This window comes from Octodon degus, unplaced genomic scaffold, assembly GCF_000260255.1.
Source record: "Octodon degus isolate 3935 unplaced genomic scaffold, OctDeg1.0 scaffold00021, whole genome shotgun sequence".
NCBI classification, from domain to species: domain Eukaryota; kingdom Metazoa; phylum Chordata; class Mammalia; order Rodentia; family Octodontidae; genus Octodon; species Octodon degus.
This window is the reverse complement of record NW_004524597.1, coordinates 20,862,898-20,885,801: the sequence shown is the minus strand read 5'-3', so window position 1 is coordinate 20,885,801 and position 22,904 is coordinate 20,862,898. Positions and strand designations below refer to the sequence as shown.

Below are 22,904 nucleotides of genomic sequence, written 5' to 3'. Positions count from 1 at the left end.
GTGTAGGCCCACACTACTATGCCTGGTTGAACTGAGGCATTCTTCTTGTGATTAACTTAGCCATTGCTCTCCTCACTGATTTGTGAGACTCTTTTTCATAGACTCATGGGTGTTGAATTGGGTTTGAAGAACAGCTGAGGTGCAAATAATACAGCCTTCCTCAGCAGTACATCTATTAGAGGGTTGGCCTCCAGGAATGAGTGTGGAGGTGGAAAAAAATCAGGGAAGGAAAAAGTAGAGAGAGAGAGGGAAAAGAAAAAAATTATACACAAGGGTGAGAAGCAATGTGCGGAAGGAAAATTAATAAGCCTCATTTAGCTTAACACAGTTATTTCTTTTCTAGGCATTAAAATAGCTCCTGACCTTTTTCCTGAGGCACTTAAGACAGAGAGTCACATCAGTGATTTTCATGCTTTTGTAAGTTTCTGGGAGATTTTAATTCCTTAAGACACAACAAAATCCCAACAGATACTCAATTTTATATGACATTGGGAGTGACAAGTGGGCTATTTTATGGAAGAAAAAATTAGGCCCTCTGGCAAGCTTTCCTGAAATTATGTGGGTGATGGACCAGGACAGTAAGAATAAGTATAAGAAGAAAGATATAAAACACTCCTAAAATATATTTGAGAAAGATAAAATGTATTCATATAAAAGCTTCTGTGTGTGTGTGTGTGTGTGTGTGTGTGTAAAGTATGTATTTGAATGGAAGGATTATTCCTGCTTTTATAAGATACAGTTTAATAAATATTGGTTAAGAGCATATACCCAAAACTAAGTCTGATTTGGGTTCAAGTCCTACCTCCTGGAGGCCTAGTCAATTCTGGAGCTTTGGAATTAAGTTATGTAAGTCCTAGAAGCAATCTTGCCATCATAGACAATAGCAGTGGTTGAATATGTCCACCATAGTATATCTGCCATACAGAAACCTTGTGCAGATCATATAAAATAATGTGTCTCAATCCTCAGTAACTATTGTGTGCCTAATGCTGTCTCATTCAACGCCACTTAACCACGACCTGTCTTAACCAAGAAAACAAAAGTAACTGGGGAAAAAGATAAAAATAACTGATAAATTAGCAACATCCCTGATATAACTGCTATTTCTATCATCAGGCCGGGAGACCTTTCCAACAGATTTAAAATGACTTGTCTCTTTACATACGCTGTGCTGTTAGAAGAGCACGCCTGAGAACGGACAATTTATAAACAATTCAAGTGTGACTCCAGCAGATTCTGCTGTCTGGTGAGGCTGAATCTCCAGGTAGGAAGATGGCTGTGTCCCCTTACAGCAGAGGGGACAAGGGACCAAGCACTATGTGAAGTCTCTTTGGGCTGGGGATATAGCTCAGCAGCACAATACCTCCCTGACAAGCACAAGGTCCTGAGGTTGATTCCCAGTCATGCCCTCCCCCCCCCAAAAAAAAAAAAAAATCTCTTTGAGAAGAGCCATGATCCCATTTCTGAGGGAGGGGCTCTGGAGCCTAGCCACTGCCTACAGGCCCTGTTTCTTAACGCTCTCACATGGGCAATCCTAGAATTCTGGATTAAAACCACAGCAATCTCCAACCCACAAGTGGTTAAAGAGCAGGCTGAGGTAATGACAGGAAGATGTAGAAGAGAAAGGCAAAACACGTACAAAGTGTGAAGAAAGGTAAGGAAAGAAAATTAATAAACCAAATTTAGTTTAAAACTATCATCCTTCTTCTTAGATATTGAGAAAGAAGATTAATAAGAGTCCATATACTCTTCAAATATTCCTTCTGGGGCCAAGATGGCTACAGGAACAGGCAAACACAAGCTGCTGAGTACTGGCCCCACAGAGCCATGGTCCATCCTAGAGAAACTGTGTTTGGCCTCCTCTGTCATGAGAAGTGGAGATCAAAATTGGGTAACAGTTAGCAGAGCAATTAAGCCGTTTGGAGAACCCGGCCGCCCTCCAAACTGGTTCTCTCATAAACACTGTGCTTCTCAGTACTCAGAGCTCTTGGAGACCACTGAGACCCCAAAACGGAAACGCGGTGAAAAAGGAGAAGTGGTGGAAACTGTTGAAGATGTTATTGTTCAGGAACTGACTGCTGAGAGAATTGAGGAACTAAAGAAACTGATAAAGGAAACCCAGGAGAGCTACAGACGTTTGAAGAGATGCAGAACTAATTCAAGCAGACACATGGACAGCAGACTGGATGAGCTTTGCAGTGACACTACAATGAAAAAGAAATTAGGAGAAGAGGAGGCTGAAGTAAAGAGGAAGGCCACAGATGCTGCGTACAAGCTCGTCAGGCAATGAAAACACCCCCTCAGAGGTTGCCCACTGTGATGGTCTGCTCTCCAACAGATTCTGCCTCCCCAGGAGGTGAATGTCCCCTTGGGGACCTGCAACTGCTATGGAAGAGGCTGCCTCTGGGGTCAGTGAAAGTGAAATGGCTGTGGCTTCCAGCCACTTGAACAGTACAGGTGTCCTTCTGGAGGTAGGTGGGGTCCTTCCCATGATTCCGGGGTGAGGAGATACAGCAATCACCCCACTGTTGCAGCCTGCCCTGCTGCCTCAGTGAGCCGGCCTGACACCTGTGCTCCTACAGAAGCTGTGGGAGATCCACATAGCGTGACTGTGTCCATGGATAGCAGTGAAATCTCCATGATTCTTAATTCTATCAAAGAGTGTTTCCGATCAGGGGTAGCAGAGACCTCTGGGGGATCAAAGCTCCCAGCATAGATGAGAAGGAAGCCTTAGATCTGGCTGAGAAGATGATATTGCTGTGTCTTGCTCAAGTGAAGACTGAACTTTGAGACTGTTGGAGACAACATTGCCATCATTGAAGATAAGGCAGATGATCATCCTGAAGTGTTGGATGTGGCAGGCGTTAAGCAGCACTGTCATTCTGGGAAGAGGATGATGATGACCCCCAATCCCTGCCTGGCCCTGGGAGCACCCAATCCAGCAGGAGCGGGACAAGCCAGTACCTCTCCCTACACCAGAGACGACAGTCAGTAAGAGAGGTTGGACTTCAAAGAAACAGAAAATGGGAAGCCATGATTTGGCAGACATCAGGGAGTCTGGTGTTGAGATCAGGGTGGAATCTATAGAACCAGACCCTGGCATTTCAGGGGCTGAGACAGTACCTGGAGTTGTTCCAGCCACAAGTATGGAGCCACCAGAACTCAGGAATCAAGACTTAGATGAGGAGCCCAGAAGTGCTGCAACTGGAGAGTGCTGAAGCAAATGGTTTCAGGGGGAAAACTGCTAAGACGCCACTCACATCTGTGAAGACAGAGGCATCCCCTGCAAACACGCTGTCTCCATCACTCAACTCCAATCTTACCGAAGCTCCTTTAGCGGGAGAGATGCAGCACAAGTGTGAAAGAACTTCAGACTCATTGAAAGAACAATCAGGGACTATTTTTGGAAGCCAGATAAACGATGCCCTGGGTGAGGATGAGGAGGAAGATGGAGTGACGCAGCCAGTCTAGAAGAACCTAAGGGAGATCAAGCCAAGCTACTTGTCAGAAATGGATAACGAACCCCCTTGAGCCCAGTGATGATGGCTTTAGCGCACACAATGCTGCACTGCAGGCACACACACCGGCAGACTGTATCCCTAGCAGCCCTGCTTCGTCACAATTCTCTGTCTGCAGTGAGGTTCAAGAAGCCATTCAGGCCCAGAAAATATGGAGGAAAACCCTCATGCTTGTCTGGAGGGCTGCAGCTAATCACAGACATGCCAGTGTCTCTCTGCAGGCTGTTACAGATGATGTGGCACCTGGTTGCCACAGCACTGTGCAGAGACCTATGGATTTGTCAACTACTAAGAAAAACACTGAAAATGGGCTGATTCGCAGTGCTGCTGCATTTCAGCGTGACATTATGCTGATGTCCCAGAATGCCGTAGGTCTGCCCATGATGTCTATCGCATGGTGGCAGAGACGCAGCGAGATATCTTGGCACCGATACAGCAATTCTTGGCCACACAGTGGATTATGCAAACATCTGAGTGCGGGACCAGTGCTAAAAGTCCCTGAGAGAGAGATTCTACCCGAAAGCAGGATGCTTCTGAGAAGGATAGGGGAACCAGGGGACACAGCTGTGCCACTGAAGCAGACATGAAGATGAAAAAGTGAAACTTCAGAGTATCATCTTAGAGTTGAACCTAAAACTGAAGCAAACAAGATAGAGCTTGGGCTTGTGGGCCCAGTTCTGAAAGCAGAAGTTTCATGAGGAGGCACCTGAGCCGCACTAACAGGCGCTGAGGAAATCTCAGAATGTTGCCTATTTTAGGGCAAAAATTATGGGTTATGTTAATGCCCCAATGTGTGGCTAGCAGATTGTAGCTAGTTTGTACTGTCTTGTGAAGTATATAGACTTTAAAAAAAAAAAACCTGTGAAGTATGCATGTATAAAATAAACTGAAAGAAAACTCTGAAAAAATACAATAAAATAAAAATTCCTTCCACCAAGAGAGAAAAAGAAATTGCCATACCTTCAACTTAGGCTGGCCTTTTCAACTTACTCAGCCAATGGAATGTGGCAGAAGTGTGACATTTGGGTACTCCCACGCCTGTGCTGAAAGAGCCGGGGGCGTGTGTCTGAGACTTTAACATAGTCGGCCCAGGAAAGCTGGCTGCCATGTGTAAGTCAGACACTGCCAAGCCCTGCTTTCCAGGATGACGCCCGGGATGATCATATAGACGGATGATCATATAGACAGAAGCACAGGACAAGAGAGATGTCCAGGTTGCTCCAATCATGTCAGCTACCCCAGGTCAGGAGCTAGACAGGAAGTTGCCAGCTTCGGGGAAAAGGCTAGCTCCACGATGTGGAGAAAACTGAGCTAGGACCCTAGGCAAACAATTCCCGCCACCTCTCACGGCTCGAAGTCCACCGTGGAGGGCCCAGATGCTGCAAAGAAGAAATGTCCTGCTGCCATCAGATGCTGCTCCAACTCCTGGCCCACAAATCATAAGCAAATGAAATGATGTGGTTTTTCTGCCTCTAAATTGTAGGGACATTTTTTACACAGCAATAGATAACCAGAAGAGATGACATATTTATAAATCGCATGTATTTCAGCTGGATTTATGGATAATTATTAAAAGTGAGCTGAGTCCAAGGTCATCAAGCTTTGCTACATAAAAGGGTAAAGAAGAAGCAAAAAGTTAATATTAAAATACACAACAGTTTTTGAAATATCACATCTTTTTGCCGTAGCCTTACCAAAGCAAATTCATGAGATATCCTTCCATCTGGAGGCAGTTTGGCACCAAATCCCAGAGCTGGGAACATCTTATCACTGTCGTAATCTTGGACAATCTCTCCCACAGCTTTTAGCGCCATGCCGTAAGCATTCAGCTGGTAAGGGTTCATGTAGTGGAGAGAAGTGGGCTGGGCAGGGTTGCCTGGTGGCAGGAAATATATTTCAAAGGTAAGTCATCAGGCTAAGGCTATTTTTATGACAACGTTTTGGATGGCCATTTCAGGATGAAAATTTCAACCATTATATTTTAAATCCACATCTACTGTGGTTCTCACAGCTTCTTTTTCGATGGACATCAACACATAAATATTTACTAAAGTATTTTATACTCACAGGAAGTTTCTCAAAGAAAACAAAAAGCTTATGCAGATTTTCCAGAAATTATTCCTTATTACCAATCTCATAAGGGCTGGGGAGATGGCTCAGTGGAATAAGCACTTCCCTGGCAAGCGCAAGGGTCTGAGTCCAAACCCTTGTTCCTCAAAAAAACCAAAAATCAAGCAAACAAACAAAATCTCATAGGCTATTTCTGAGTTTCCATTCTAGAAGTATACAAAATTAGATTTTGCTAGTCTTGCTTCATAATGCAAATACCTTTTTGTAGTTCAAATCATAAGTCCTTAACATGAGTTCCAATGCTGATAGTCAGAGAACCAAAGTAATTGATGGGGTTCAATAATTACAAGGCCTTCCTAATAGGGATTTCAAATGTGAAAGGGCTATTTTTTTATATTAAAGAGAACAGAAAGATAATAGATAAGACATTAGAAATGATATACAATTTCAAAAACTTTCAGTGTAGTTGCTTATATTATCAGATATAAGCACATAAAATTCATCAAAGTGAAAATTTTAAGCATTTACTGCTACCTTCAAGAAACCAATAGAAATTAGTAGTACAATCATCTTAGCTATTGTGTGTGTGTGTGTGTGTGTGTGTGTGTGTGTGTGTGTGTGATTTTTCCCTTTCTTTCCTTCCTTTTCTCTTTTCCTTCATCCCAAATGTGTATTCCTTTTGCTCGGTTTCCTTGGAAATAAATATTTTCTATCCTTGTTTATCACTTTAAAAAGGAAATCCTAGTGATTTTCAAACTCAAGCTAACTATCTAGATTGGAAAATATTATTTAGATATTTTTTAACTAGACATTAAACTAGCAGGTACAGATCACAAGTCAAGTCTCAACATTTTTAGGAAAAGAGCTGTAAAGTAAACTCTAGCCTCGTGCCTATTGGGATGATATAAGATTATGTATTCAAAAGTGATTGGAGAAATTCAAGGGCTGGCCAGATAGCTCAGCAGACTAAATCGCCTGCTTAGGCAGAGCATCGCAGCTATTCTATCCCTGGTGTGCCATGTCCCACCACCCTCCCAGGGAGCATGCTGAGACAGCGGCTGAGACGGTGTGGTGTGGCACGCCCGTAAGCCTAGTGCTTGGGAAGCTGCAAACAGGAGAATCTCTATGAGTCTGATCTATGTAGTGAGAACCTGTACACTCTGTACTAAATACATAAAAGAAAAAAGAAATTTAAAAGTAGAAAAAAAATAGAGGAAAAAAATTTTAAGCATTAACTACTCTTTTCAAAAGATCAGCAGAAATTGACAATATAATTATCGAAACTATTCTGCATGAACTTCTTCTAATGTCTTTTTTTTTTTTTAGTGGAACTGGGGATTGAACTCAGGCCTTTGCGCTTGCCAGACAAGTGCTTATTCTACTGAGCCATCTCCCTGGCCTGTTATTGTTTGTTTGTTTGTTTGTTTTTTTAATGAATCCTGTATGTTTATATCTGGTAATCTGAACAACTAATTTGAAGTCAGCACCATGTAATACAACAACAATTGTTAAGTTCCAAATACTTTGTCTAGTGAAATGTTGTTTCCAATGTTGTTTATTTTTTCTCTCACTATTTTGTATTCTTTAAAAAAACGATTAAAAAAATAATAAACCATCATACACTTGTGAGCTTTCTACTGCTTTTACCGTGGTCTGAGTTACACCCAAGTTCTGTACAATTAAAATGATTATTATATGTAGTACGTTGTACTTGAATGGAAGTGAATTTTTTTATTTATTTATGTATTTATTTATTTATTTTATGCAGTACTGGGCATTGAACTCAGGACCTTGCACTTACCAGGCAAGCACTTATTCTACTGAGCTATCTCTCCAGCCCAAAGAATCCAGTATCGTGATAACATACATACATGCATTTATGTATGTATGTATGTATGTATGTATGCATGTATGTATTTATTTAATGCAGTACTGGGGATTGAACTCAGGACCTTGTACTTGACAGGCAAGTGCTTATTCTACTGAGCTATCTCCCGGACCTTTTTGGAAGTGAAATTGAGAATATCATATATGCACAACCGGCTCAAATACACTGAGAGTCACCCTCGGTTACCCTAATTAATGGCACAAAAAAGCCAGAAAGGCTACTGAATTTCCTAAGTGAAAATGGAAAGTTAAATGGGACTTGTAAAATCACACAGCATTCAATTCCACATTAAAAGGATGCCTGAGGAAGGCCTTCCAGGGGGCATAATTTTTCTCCGATAAGAGAAAAAAAAATACATAAGAATCTGAGATCCAGACATAAAATAGAAGTCACTGCCCCTTGGTTTACCATACATATCCTTTTTGTCCTAAAAGTAATTCATGACCCACATACCTTTCACACCAGCACCCAAGTGCTGCTTGGATATGACAAAATTTCCTTAATATGCCAAGATGTCCTTTATATTTACCTCAGTCTAATTAAGTTTTTGTCTGACTCTAACCTCATTTTTCTTAAAGAATTTACTTCATAAAATGTGTAATGTTGTTGCGGGGGCTGCACTGGGAACTGAACCTAGGACCTTCCCATTGAGCTATAGCCCCAGCCCTTGTCCATTTTCAACCTAGGGCCTTCTATGTCTCTTTAATCACCTTCACATTTTCCTTTCAGAAGTAATCCTCTATAACCAAGGAATATCATTCTCGGGGAGCTGGGGTGGTTGTTTTGAAACACATCTCCAAGAAAGACAGCAGACAGTACCCTTGCCTCACTCTATACAGAGAGCAGGCACAGGATGTACCCTTTCCCCTAGCCTTGGCACCCACTAACCAATGCCAGCAAACAAGGATGACCTAGTCACACGGTCTACAGTCCTCTAAGTGTCCACATCTTCCCCCGCACCACTCCACGCAGGTGTTGATCCCTCTCAGCCTCTTACATCAAAGTTATTGAGTCCCATTTCTCTTCCCTATTTTCATAGCTTTCATGGCTAATACAATAGTGTTGAATAAAGTAGTTTTTGTTTTTCTAATTTTTTTCATTTATTTTTTAATGTATTTGGTTTTTACAAGGTCTCATATGCTGCTCAGACTCATAGTGATCCTCCTGTTCTCAGCCTCCCTAGCACTGGGATTACAGGTGTGTGCCACCACGTCTGGACTCTGTGGCCTGCTCAGCCTGCCTCGGGGGCGGGGCTGGCACAGTATGTTGTTCCAGGGATCAAGCTGTGGTCCCTGCACTTGCCTAAACTTGCCTAAGCAGGCCCTTTAGTCCACTGAGCTATCTCACTGGCCCCTGTCTTTTAAAATATATTTAGTACAAATTTTCTTTGGTACTTCCCTCCAGAGTAAAGACTCACTTTGCCACCAGATCAAATATGAGAAATGTCAGTATTGGTTATTTAGCACAACTTTCAAACATAAGAAGCGTCATTACCATTGGCAATTAAATCACTGTACAAGAAAATAAGACTTTAAAGTATCATTCATTCCACAGCATGTCACCACATCTTACCTACCACGCAGCAGGAGCCCACCCCACCAATCTAAAGGTGTCGCCTATGTTGCTTCAAAATTTCATTCAGGCCTGCGAGTTCCTGGACACTACGGCTACTTTCCTTCTCAAATGGCAGCCTGTCCTAAAATCCACTTTCTTCTCCTTCAGCTTATGATTCACATGGGCCAAACAATCTTCTCTGTTTACTCAGGCTGTGACTGTCTTTCCTTTTCACTCTTCCGGCTCTTGTATTCTGCACTACAAAGTTTAGTAACTGAAACATAGCTGGGGATATAGCTCAGCAGTGCAGTGTCTGCCTCCCAAGTTCAAGGTCCTGAGTTCAACTCCTGATACCAAGAAAAAGAAAAAAGAAAAAGAAAAAGTAAACTGGTGTGCCCTTGAGTCTATGGCCACATTTGTTTTTCCTCTGTTATGGACAATAAAACTGCAATAGGCTATTTAGGTGAGGACCCAGCTACTAGGGATACCACTTATAAGAACAGAAAATCTAACACATATTGAGCATCTTCCTTCTTTGTATTTTACTTAAGCTTGTCAAGCAATCCATGACAGTCATTTTGTTGTATTTATTTTTTTAGATTAAATCACTTGCTCCAAATCACACAGTATAGTAACTGGCAAAATGAGAATATGAGCTGAGACAGTGAGATTCTAACGTCCTTGCTCTTCGTTGTAATTCTTTAAAGTCTGTAATTTTTTTTTTTTTTTTTTTTTTTTGTACCAGGAACTGAACTCAGGACCTTGCACTTGCCAGGCAGGCTTTTGCACAACTGAAACTATATCCCTACATTCACTGTGCAGCATTTTAATCTCAGATTATAAACTTAAATAGGATTCTGTGGTACAGATGTACTATTTTGTCATAAGAAAATCAAGTTTGGGGCTGGCGAGATAGTTCAGAGGTCTGAAGTGCCTGTTTAGGCAAGCACAGGGACTGCGGTTTGATTCCAGGCACCACATGTTGCACCAGTCCTGCCCCCAGAGTGGGCTAAGCCAGCCACACAAAAAAAAAAAAAGAAAAAAAAAAAAAAAAAAAAAAAAAAAGAAGAAGAGAAAGTTGACTGGATTTAATGCTTTGTGAAACAAAATTCACTACTGTTCATATCACCTGCATAGTTCTATGATTTTTACCATAGCACATTCACAGAATTATGCAACCATAACTACAGCCAATTTTAGAATGCCAGAGTCACCTCAAAAAGGAAACCTATAAGCATTAGTTGTTGGGTTGGGTAGAGCCCCAACCCCTAGATGATAACGCATCTACTTTGTCTCTGTGCATTTTCCTAATCAGAACACCTCCCATAAGTCACCTAAGCTGTGGTCTGTTAGACTAGTTTCTCTCACTCAGGCTCATGATGTCCAGGGTCCTCTAGGTGGGCCTGTGTAGTAGTGCTCCGTTCCTGAGGACCATATGGGTACACTGTACTTCACCTCCTGCAGCTGGTATGTGCCGCAGCTGTTCCCCCACGCCGGCTGGCATGCTGCTATAATCATTCATGGACCAGGTTTTCCTTCCCAGAGTTCATTTCTCTTGGGCATACACTTAGCAGAGAAATCGCTGGGTCAGATGCTCATTTCGTATTTATCGATGAGCAAATGTCAAGAGTGTTTGTTCCTGAGTACACGTGTGCAGTGCCTACTGATTACACCTATCGTGGGGAGGAGGTACGCGTGCAGAACACACCCTCACTCTTTTGAAACCCCTTCCCTCTCCTCTCCCTCCTTGCTCCTCCTATCCCTGTCTCCTTTCCATCTGCAAAAGCTTGGTTTTCATCATGTTTCCCTTCAATTCTTTCCTTTCATCCTCTTTCCCTTTCCTGCCTCCCTTCTTCTCTTTCTCTTATTCCTGATTAATTTGGAAAAATGTCTTCTACATGCTTACACATCTATTTTGCATGCTCTCTCTCACCACACACACACACACACACACACACACACGATATATAAATATGTATTATCTATGTGTCTCATATAAGAGAAACTGTGATAGTTAAGCTTGTCTGAATTATTTAACGTTGTGTTCTCAAGTTGCATCCATGTACCTGTGTACTCCTCAAGCTGACCTTCCTTTACGGAACAGCAGTATTCCCAATGTGTACAAATACCTCATTTTATCTTCTGATGAGCATATGGGCTGTTAAGATTTAGCTATTATAAACTGTGCTGCTATAAACATGAGTATTCACGTACTCCGGTATTATGATGGCTTTTACTCTGTCAGGAAGATACGTAGTAAGGGAATAACTGGGTCAAGTGGACTTTATCTATTCATATCTGTAAGGACTGTCCACACAGAATTCCATGTGGCTGTACTAGTTTTACATTCCCTTCAACAATGTAGAAAAGTGGCCTGTTTGCCCACATCCTCGCCAGCATTTATTTTCTGATTTCTTCATGGTGGCCACTCTTCTTTTTTTTTTTTTTTTCTTTCTTTTTTTTAGTGGCACCAGGAATTGAACTGAAGACCTTGTGCTTGCCAGGCAGGCACTTAAGCCACTGAGCCATCTCCCCAGCTCTGATGGTGGCCACTCTTTCTGGAGTAGGATGGTGTCTCAGAGCCGTCTGAATGTGTATTTCTCTAACAGCCAGCAATGTTGACCGTTTTAAGGGTTATTTAATGGCCATTTGTGCTTCTTCTGAAAGGTGTCTATTCATCTCAGCTGCCCATTTTTGATTAGCCCTTTCATTTTGGGACTCTAATTTTTGAGGTATTTACATATTCTAGATATCAGTCCTCTGTGAGGAATAGCAGGCATGTAAAGTTTTCCTATTTTGTAAGTTGTCTCCATATTGTTATTTGTTTCATTTGCTTTTCGGATTTTGATAAAGATGGCGTTGCATTTGTCATTTACTTTGGGGAGTAATGCCACTTTGTAGCTACAACTGACAGTGAAATGCCAAAGCCACAGTGTATTATTTGTGGCGCTATATTGTCTCATGAAGCGATGAAACCATCAAAACTCACACAGCATTTATATTCAAAACATAAATTCACACAACCTAAAGAAGTCTTTGAAAAAGTAGTGCGTTAAAAAGTCAACCGAAGCAGGTATTCAATGTTTCCCATGTAAACATTAGTGCCCCGAGGGCCTAACACTTAACACTCCTGGTTGCCAAGAGCAAAGCACCGTACACATCACTGAGACCCTTGTGAAAGGCTGCATCAAAGGAAGAAGTACAAGTGCCACTTTCCGGTGACAGCACAGTTCACTGCACTCAAGAGCTGGCTCATGCCATGGAAGGCCAACTACAGGGCAGACAAAAGCTGTTGAAGTACTCCTCATTGGAACCTGATGAGCGCAGAGGTAATGCTAACATGATCATTCTTTCAGTCTACGTGAGATTTGAACATGGTGGTGACATAAAGGGAGAGTTCTGTTTTGCAGCCTCCTTGCCTAAGAACACAACTTCGTCAGAACTAGTTTGGAAAAAAATGCCAGGTTTTGCTCTGTCCTTTGCCATCTGGATATTTAGTTTTCTCTTCCTGATCTAGTTCTGAACTAGTTGTGTTTTTAGGCAAAGCTGTGACGAACTACTGCGTTGCTGACAGATGTGGCTTGGAACTTAAGTTTGTGTAGGAGTGTGTTCTAAGGGTACTTCAATGACAGCGAAACATTCCTAAGTGGTCCCCCAGATTAAGGAACTTGCTCTGGAACAGAAAGTAACACATGGCTTCATCTGTCCTGACAATCTTTTTTTTTTTTTTTTCCATTCTGACAGTCTTGCTATGGGAAATAGATCAGCTAAACTATACAGCATGCTTACTGACACGGGAAAAATTATAAATCATATAACATTTAATGTGTTCCAAAAAATGCCGGATTTTCTAAACCATGAGCAGGGCTTATTTTTCCTATTATCTAGAATTTATATTTATTGAGAATTAATAGAATTTAATTTGCCAATTGTTTTCAAAATATAGCTTTCAGAGTATGTTTGGAACTGATTTTGTTAAATATCTTCCTAATTATATTTTTCCTTTTGGTATTACTATAAATTGAATTTTCTTAATTTCATTTTGGGATTGTTTCTTATAATTATATAGAAATAATTGATTTATGTAGAAATACATAATTTACCTACTATCATTCAACCTTGTTAAATGTATGTATTAATTGTAATAGACTTAAAGCCAACTTTCTAGGATTTTTATAAACAAGATCACATTACCTGCAAATAGATAAGTTTTGCTCTGTCCTTTGCCACCTGGATATTTAGTTTTTTCTGCCTTGCCTGCTTCCATGGCCACAACCTTTAGCACAACACTGAATAAAGAGGTGACTGCTAGCAGAGACACCTTTGGCTCGCACCACACTGCAGGCAACACGTTCTGGCTTCTCACCATTCAAGAGGGATGTTAGCTCTGAGTTTTTCATAGATTCCCTTTATGAAGTTAGGAAACTATTTCTAGCTGGGTAAGTGTTCTTTTTTAAAAAAAATAGATTTGGTACAGGGTCTCCCTATGCAACTTGGACACCTAGTGACCCTCGTATTTTCAAGCCTCCTCAGTGTTGGGATTACAGGTGTGTGTCACCATGCCCCGTTTTGGTGACCAGCATGAAGCACACAGCATGGCATGGCATGTGATAGGGGATGGAACCCGGGTCCTTGTGCTTCCCAGGAAGGTGCTTAGACCGCTGAGCTATCTCCCCACCACCCTTGCTGCATGCTCTTAATCATGAACATGTGTTAGACTTTTCCAAATGCCTTTTCTGCATCAACAGGACTGTCATATGGTTTTTGTGTTTTCTTCTACTGGAAGGGTGTATTACATTATTTGACTTTTGAATATTAAGCTAATTTTGCTGGGATAACCCTTCGTTTGTCAGATGCTACAGTTCTCTTTACATGTTACTGAATATAATGGGTTACTATTTTGATGAGGATTTCTTCCTTCATGTCTGTAAGAAGTACTGAGATTTGGCTTAGTTATTTTTTCTTTTCTGGGAATGCCTTGTCTGGTTTTGTTAGCAAAGTAAGAATAGTCTAATTAGATAAACTTGAAAATATACTCTCTGCTATTTTTTTGCAAGAGACTGAAGAATTGGTATTGTTTTTTCTTTAAACATTTGGTAGAATTCATCATTGACACAATCTGGGCCTCAGCTTGGAAAGACAAACTTTTTGACTATTGTTTTGGTTTCTTTATTTCTTTTACTTACTAATTCATTTCCTAAAACTATGGAACTATGCAGATTGTTTACTTGTTCTGAAATAGACTTCAGTAGCTTGGATTTTTCTGTTACAGATTTTTTCTTTTATTAGTTGTGCTACAATTTAGTAGTGAACCAAAACTAGTTTTTAAAACAAATTGTACTTATCTCTTTATCTCTGATGTTTAGTGCATGAAAATATTATAAGAATCACTAACTGGAGGCTATAATGCGAGGGAATACACTTAAGAAGTGAGAAGAAATGGACTTCAGTCTCCCCATCTGAACTAAGGAGCCAGGATGTATTTATTAGTAAACAGATTTTTCTCTATCTGTGGCATTCTGCATGCCATATTCAGGAAATTTGCTTATTCAGAGAAATTATGCATTCAATGATCTCTGTTGAGCTTTTCCCTCTAAAATTTCTATTATTTTGTGAAATGTGCATAAGCATGAGAGAAATGGGAGTTAAAAGAAATAGAATTTGAGGTACACAGGCATGACAATGCTGTAATTTAAAAACAAAAACCAAAAAGCCCAGAGGTGCTCTTCAACCTAAAACAGAGTTATGTCTGAATAACCTGATCTTCAGCTAACAATACCATAACCAAAAATGCACTTAACATACCCAGAAAACCGTAACTTAGCGACCCAGTAAACTATGGGCCTGAGTCCTTTCTTCTGGCCACCAGGGCTGCCTGGGCGCTGGGACTTGCTGTTGCTGCAGCTGCCCAGAGTCGAGAAAACACTGTGATCTCCTAATGTCCAAAAACTGATTTCACATGGTCAGTATATTCCAAAGAAAGTTACTCAAGATGAAATTAAATGTCTACATTTGCCTCCCTAAAATGCTGGCTCTATGAAATATCAACAATTCCATTTCTGTGGTACTGGGCCTTGAACCCAGGGCCTTTGCTTCGAGCCATATCCCCGGCTCCTTTGCTTAAATTCTTAGATCACTAAGTTGTCCAGGCTGTATTGAATCTGTGATTTTTCTGCTCCAGCCACTCAGAAAGCTGGGAGTACAGGTGTGTGCCACCATACCAAGCTAATATGACTAATTCTCTACACTGTCAGCCTGTGTGGAGAAAAGGGAATGATTCTACACTCTTACTGGGAAAGTAAACTAATACAACCACCATGGAAGTCATTATGGAGATTCCTTAAAATACTAAAACTAGAAATTCCATTTGAGCCAGCTAGTTCCCTTCTAAGTATCTTCCTGAAAGTGTTAAAGACCTCCTATTCCAGTGATCCATGCATACTCGTGTTCACGAGAACATAACTCTTTAGAGCACTCTATCCGCCCATCACTGGATGGAGAACTATGGAAAACATGATATGCATACACGTGGTGCACTGCACTGCCTCAACGAAAGACAAACTTGAGTCACGTGCAGGGTGCACCTTGGGACCACAATGGTAAGTGAGAAAAATCAGACACTCAAGCTTAAGCATCACTTCAGTTTTTTTATCTGAGAGGCTCAGAGTGAAAGTAAAGAGCAAAATAAATGATGGGTAACAGGGAGTAGGAGATAGATCTTTCTCAAAGAGAAAAGGTATTGAGAGATGGAGGGGAAGGGATGGAAGAGAGAGGGGTGTGAAAGAAACCAAGGAAGTGGATGGTTGTGTATGTGTGTCGACTCCACACAAGGAATGGAAACATTATGGACTGCGAACATGAGCCAAAAATGTAAAGAAAAAGGAAAGGGATCAAAGGATGAGTGTAAGGGGGAAGAGTGGAGCGAAAGGGGAGAAAGAAAAAGGAAACAAGAGTGTTCTGTATGTTTACCAGTCTCCACATGGAGTGCAAACTACGTCCTTTACCCATATACTAATAAACTATGCTGTAAAAATAAATTGAGCAAAGATTTGTGCAAGATACATGTACTGCTGAAATACATTTATACAGGTGAATACACAAGAGTACTATAAAATCAGGGTGCCACAAGACAGATTTCAGTAGTGCAGTTACATGGAGAGAAGAATAGAAGAACGAGGCTGATGTGCACAATGGGTTTAGCTGTATCTAAAATTTGTATTCTTTTTAAACACATTTAAAACAAGATGATAATATTTCAACATTTACTAAATATTTCTGTTTCCCTTCTTACAGTCTTTTTGCATATCTGAATTATTCTGTAGTGTTAAAAAGAAAAAAATTTTATGAAAAAGGCAAAATTTTAATGAAAAAATATGTAATATTTCAGAAATACATTTTCACTCCTAAATGTAGGAGTGAAACTTCTAACCCTCATGGAAATACATTTTTTTTTTTACTTAACTGAGGATAATGTTTACAGGAAATAATCATAATACTTACCATTTGATGCTGTAAAATCAATAGCCACTGTGAAGTTGATTTGTGTTCTAGAATATAAGCAAAGAATTATTATTAATAACTATGAAGGGAGTTTGCATTCCATTTGTGTTATTTTTTCCACATCACTAGTTTTCTTCAATGTTAATTAAGGCAAGTGTGTTGTGCTAAATATTGGGTAGGTCTTTTTTTTTTTTTTTTTTTTTTTTGTGGAACCGGGGATTGAACTCAGGCCCTTGCGCTTGCCAGGAAGCGCTTATTCCACTGAACCATCTCCCCGGCTCCAATACTGGGTAGCTTTAGACAGGCAGGTTTTATAACAGGAAATGTCATCACTCAGCCAGTATACTTCAGTTTCTTAGTTGCCCAGGTAAATAGTTCCTGTTGCAGGTGTAGTTGCTTCTGCTTCCTAGGAAGGGCTGGTCATTGTGATGCGTATTGTAAGAATCAATCCCCAGTTGACAAGTCATGTTGCCTCTGTACTTCCTGATTTCTTATCCTATAGGAGCCCTAGACCACCAGAGATCAGGACCTGATATTCTGGGAATGATCCCCATCAGTGCCTATCTATGTAAATAAATCTGCGTCCAAGTCCTGGGTGTTGTTCTGGTGCTTCAGCATACTGTTACAATTTATAAGGTAAGAACTAGAGTTTAAATGATCTTCATAACCATCCATAAAGTCTTAGAACAGTAGATCACCCACTGGAATGTAATAACTGAGTAGTTTATAGTGCAAAAGTCAAACTCCTACTAATTATTTGTAAGTCTCAAATGTCAGTATTTATTATTAATTTGATTATTAATTTCAAAATCTTTCTACAGTCATGAAACTATTACACCTTATTGTAGCAGAGCTAAACAATAACATTCCTTGACTTTTCAACAATTGTGAAAATAAGATTCTTCTCTATTTTCTTCAGAAATTTTTCAGATACCAGTCTATCTCAGGGTTTCCTTTTATATACATGTATTTATAGATTATAGTGGTCCCTCACTTATTGAGGAGGCTATGTTCCATGCACCTGCATAAGTGAAAATCAGCAAAGTAACCATATTATATTTTAGTATTTTCGTGTATTTTAAGGGTTTATTAACCTTTCCCACACTTTTAAAAACTCTTCTAAGGTTCTTAACCATTTCCTAAACTCATAAACCTGCATAATTTTGACAATATACGTATACTATACAGTACCGCAAAATCCTGCAATATAGAGAAAACTCCACGATAAATAATTTAGAGTAAAATTTTTTTGCAAACCTGTGGAATAGCAAGTCCATGAAAGTTGAACCATGAAATAGCCAGGGACTACTGTATTGATATGTACAGAGAGATTGATGGCATTTATTATGTATACTTAAATTTTTGAGCATAGACATCAGTTTTTTATTCTATACATTTCATTTAAGAAATTCATGCCTGGGTATACTTAGGACTCTTTCTACAAGTAATTCCATTTCTTTCATGCCAAAGGAAGATTTATAAGTTACAAATGAATATAATATGCCACTGTAATAACTTGTGATCATATCTAATTAATAATTCTTATCCCAAAGTAAATCATTTGAAAATGCAACTACTTAAAATAATGTAGCAAAAATTATTTACGACACAGTAAGCAACTGATCCACAATTTCAATTGACTTACAACTCTCAACAACTGATTTTCAACCTCTTAAAAGTCTGGAACTGTTGGATAAGTGATAATAACCATGAAGAGATTTAGGAATAAGTAAACTCTTAGCAAATAGTGTAGAGTAATGTTTTCCTTCTTTCCCCAAAAATTCAGCCTAAAAAGACCCAAATACGATTCAGGGATTGAATCAAATTCAGGCACTTTGTCCCCTAAGGAAGAAATAACCTTTTGTGGTGACATTCAAGAAAGACTAATGTAGACTCCCTTTATCGCTGTGTGGCATCTTTTTTCTCAGTGTAGAAACCAGGTTTATAGGCTAAGAATATAGGCTAATTTGGAGCAGAATACTAACCTGCCTGACTGAAAGTGAGTACAGAAGCTTTGCAAAAGAATAGAGACATCTGGAGAAGGACAAAGAACAGCAGCACCCTGCCCTGTCTTTCTGCTGCTTGGGCACAAGGGACTGTAATTCAGTGTCATCAGGTGCCCTGAGCCAGAACAGCTTTTGAATCTGAAAGAACTGAGTTTGAGTCACAGCAACTCCACTGATGTCCTCAGCCAAACTTTAAAACTCTTGGAGAATAACTTCCTGGCACTTGATAAAAAGATATTTGAGGTAAATCAATATTAACTGCTATATATAACATATGCTGAATATGAATATTTTATTTTGAATATGTACAATAGATACACATATGTTAGTATGCATATAAGGTGTAGTGTCACAGGTTATACAAATCTCAAATTAAATGCCACCACTGGAATTTAAATTAATATTCAACTTTAAAGAGTATGTTTATAATGTCTATAGATTTTCTTTCTCCAGTTAGGTATTTGCAACATGCCTGGCTATAACAGAAATATAATGAAGGATAGTGGTTATTATGTTGCAAATCTAAAAAAATGTGCAGAGATGTTCCGAATGATAAAGATATCAGAACATAATCTTATAGTCAGTCTTATAAATCTGATCTATTAAGGTCAGATTATAATCTTATAAGTATGTCATATCAAGTACTATCAAGTATGTTATCAGCTACATTAATCAGAAATTCATAAATTCATCTGTGTGTATGTCTCTCTATTTCATTTAAATGGTATTTCATGAAGAATGAAAAATAACTCTGACCTTTAGGAACACACATTTTACCACACTGCAAATAGCAATTTAGAAGTTCAATCTTTCGTTAAACTTCCCTTAGACTGAAGGGACATGCACTTCATATTGATTCATTGTTTGTTATAAAATCATATGCCTAATGCTTTGCACACATATTGGAAGATCACCATGTTTCCTGGGTGAACGCATACATTCGTTTTGCGGTTGTATCTAACTTGTGTTCCCCAGCAGCCCACAATGAACCCGCATCACCACCAACTACTTATAGGAAAAGACAAAAAGCAAAATGAGACAAAGAAATACTTCAATGGCCAATATACAAAGGCCCTCTCAAAACCAAAGTTATACCTAGTTATAACTACAAGTTACAGCTATTAACTAAAGAGTTGTCCTATATACAGATTACAAAAAGAGTAGCTATTTAAAATTTAACTCAATCTAAGTAGCCAAAGACAATCTTACATAAAAATTATCATTTGTACAAATGAAAAATGTACAAAGAGAGGACAAAAAGTATAGGATGAAACAGGAAGGAAGGAAGGAAGGAGGGAGGGAGGGAGGGAGGGAGGGAGGAAGACAGCAGGCAGGCAGGCAGGCAGGCAGGCAGGGAATCCACTGGCTTGCCTGAGCACAATACAAGCTCAGCATACTCCATGACTAAGTACATGAGATTAATGAGTTTATTAGTAAACAATAACAAAGATCATTTGGAAATCATGGAGTAACAGCAACAAGATCTGCAATGTATATTTAGTGCCTGGTTATAGGACTTGACTGTCCCATCCTACACACCAGAAAGACTGTCTCTGGCTTTGAATCAGCAGCAGCATTCACACCCAGAAGAAAACCAGGATAGCTTATTGCACCAAGCAGATCCTAGCAGCTGGGGTCCCCTAGCCTGACATCACAACACTGAGTTTTTCCTTCAAGAAAACTACAGATCAAAAACAATATTGAGCATCTTCCTGCTGTCAAGCACCGAACTAAATGGTGAAAAGAAATGAAGTCAAATGAAACACCATCTTGAATCCTGACAGCTTAACCTTTTCTACCCTGTGCCACAAAAATCAATGACAACAGCCTGCCATTTTATTAAATACATTATTGACAGTATAATTAAAATCTGTATATTTACTGTAACAGTTTATTCATTCTTATGATTCATAAAAGATTCATTCATACTAAAATATATATTATATCAAGTATCACTTTATAGATATGTAGGAATTTTTTTTTATTTTAGGGAAGGATCCTACAGGTTGTAAGGGTTTCACTACGAGATTGGACTCACACTGCCATGTTCCGGGAACCCCCAGACCCAGTCCTAGCCCAGGCCCGGTGAGTGTGTGGGAGAGCTTCCGGCTACCCTGCGCCGACGGGACATACTACTAGTCCCTGCCCAGGCGCAGTGTGGGTGAGACCCTCTCCCACCCCCTTGGGACGCCACTCACCACTCCGCAGCACCTCCCCCACCCTGACCACCGAGTAGGAATTTCTTCCATGTTCTGGGAACCCCCAGACCCAGTCCTAGCCCAGGCCCCGGGAAGTGGGAGAGCTGCCTCTTCCCCCCCTACTCCACCTTGTCCCTTCCAGGCTCAGCTCAGGCCTGGCATACAGGCCTGGGGTGAAACCCTGCAGCTGCAATCCCTGCAGAGAGTGTAGAGGACAGAACCACCCAGCTAGTCCAGGAACAGAAAATCACACCAGAGGGGCACAACAGGTTCATCCTCAAGGGCAGCAGCAGGAAGGAGCTGAGCACAGCAGCCAGACCCACGCCAGGCACAGCTGGATAAATCCAAATTTTGTAGATCTGCACCTGAACTTCAGTACCTGCTAAGGTTATAACTGCAACAAAGATCTACAACAAAGGTCAGAAGACAGTGCTGCATAAAATGACGAGAAGGAACAACATGCAACCTCAGAACCCAAGCTCACCCGTAACAAGTGCAGAGAACACTAACACAGAACAAATTGGGAATCACACAGCTGAAAGCAATGAATCAACAGCTTCTGAAATAAAGAAACAGCTGCAGAAAGTTATAGAGGACCTCAGATTGGAAATAAAAAAAGAAATCCCTGAACTAATAATATCTACACTATAGAATCAATGCAGAAACATATGGAAGAAACCCAGTGCCCACCCAGAACAAGTGCAGAAGACACTAGTTTGGCTCAAATGCATGAATTAATAGCGTCGATAGTAAATAAGCAACAGCAGAAAGATATAGAGGAACTCAGAGCGCAATTCTTTTCTGAAATAAGAAAAGAATTCTCAGAACTCATAGCATCTGAAGTAAAGAAGCAACTACAGAAACATAGGGAGGAAACCCAATCTGAAAAAAACACTGCACTAAAAGAATTTATAACTGCTTCTAAGGAAGACATTGATAAAAAAAAATAGAGGAGATTAGAGATTGGACTCATAGTGATTCTCCTATTTACAGGCTCCCAAGTCCTGGGATTACAGGCACGCACCACTATGCCCAGTCTCAACAGCCATCTCAGCGTGTCTCGAGGGCGGGGCCAGCACGACAGGCCTGGGAATTGAACCGCCAGCCCCTGTGCCTGCTTGCAGACACTTTAATCTGCTGAACTATTTGGCCAGCCCCTGTAGAAAATGTTAACCAATAAATATTTTAAAGATGTTAGCAACTGGGCAACTTTAGCTTATAAGATAAATTTCTTCAAGACTTTGGTAAATGATTTGTATCATAGAAGCAGGCCAAGTAACATCATCAATAATTGTGCCACCCCTTCCATTACCTAATGTTGCTTAGAGTCTAGTGTTAAACAAAAAGAAATCAATCATATGTCAAAGTAAAAAAAATTGAATTCTCTCTGCTGAAAGAGTATTCATAAAACAATCACACATAAATCCTCAAATCATTTTGCTTAGGAAATGTTACTTTAGCTGTCATTTTGTGTTTTAGAAACAGACAAGAAAAAGCAGAGCTTTGAGAAACTCAGATGGCAGTGCTATATTCTAGAATATAAAAGCGTTATGCCTGCCAAATAGCATACATTAGTGCTAACATCTCAGGAGACTTCCCCATCCATATGTCCTGGTATTGCCAAAATATGTACTTGGAAAGTGTCCCTATTTCACTCTGGCACCTCTCCAAAGGCAGGGAATGATACAAAAGATCAGATTTCAAGATGGGAAAAATGTTCTAGTATAACACAAGCCCCAAAAACCAAGTATACGTGTGCCTGTCAAAGAAAATTTCACACACACATACACACACACACACACACACACACAGAGACACACACACAGTCATACCATCTCAGACATGTTTTCTACAGCTGTTATAAATTAATTACCATGAACCCACAGCTGTCATGGGGTGTGAAGACCTGTATTTAATTATTCCCAATTTTAAATCCTTTCAAGTTGCACACACCAAGTATTATGAATCCTAAAAATGGATTTCCCCTATACCTTTTATAATTTAGTTTGACAAATAGAGACCCTGTACTCGCTGGACTCTTCAGCCCATATGCAGTGGGGATGTTTACCCAATACTGAGACACCTTGTTCTGGCTCTGTGGACACTGCAACTCTGCTTCTACCTCCGTTTACCTGTGTGTGCTCTGGTTCATAGCTGCAGTCTGGAAGCT

The 22,904-nt window shown here is 40.1% G+C and overlaps 1 protein-coding gene and 1 pseudogene across 2 annotated transcripts in view; one reads left to right on the top strand and one right to left on the bottom strand.

Moving 5' to 3' along the window:
* Window positions 1-22,904, bottom strand: part of Cpne8 (copine 8) — a 250,510-nt gene that overhangs the window by 35,775 nt on the left and 191,831 nt on the right. The window contains exons 15-16 of the mRNA XM_023711426.1: window positions 16,531-16,577; window positions 5,213-5,394 (exon numbers count right to left, since the gene is read on the bottom strand). Coding sequence (XP_023567194.1) covers window positions 5,213-5,394; window positions 16,531-16,577 — 229 coding nt within the window. The remainder of the gene's footprint in view (window positions 1-5,212; window positions 5,395-16,530; window positions 16,578-22,904) is intronic.
* LOC101571304 lies at window positions 1,775-4,119 on the top strand (annotated as a pseudogene). Its single transcript, XR_192428.1, has one exon. The product of XR_192428.1 is annotated as a bromodomain-containing protein 8 pseudogene (transcript).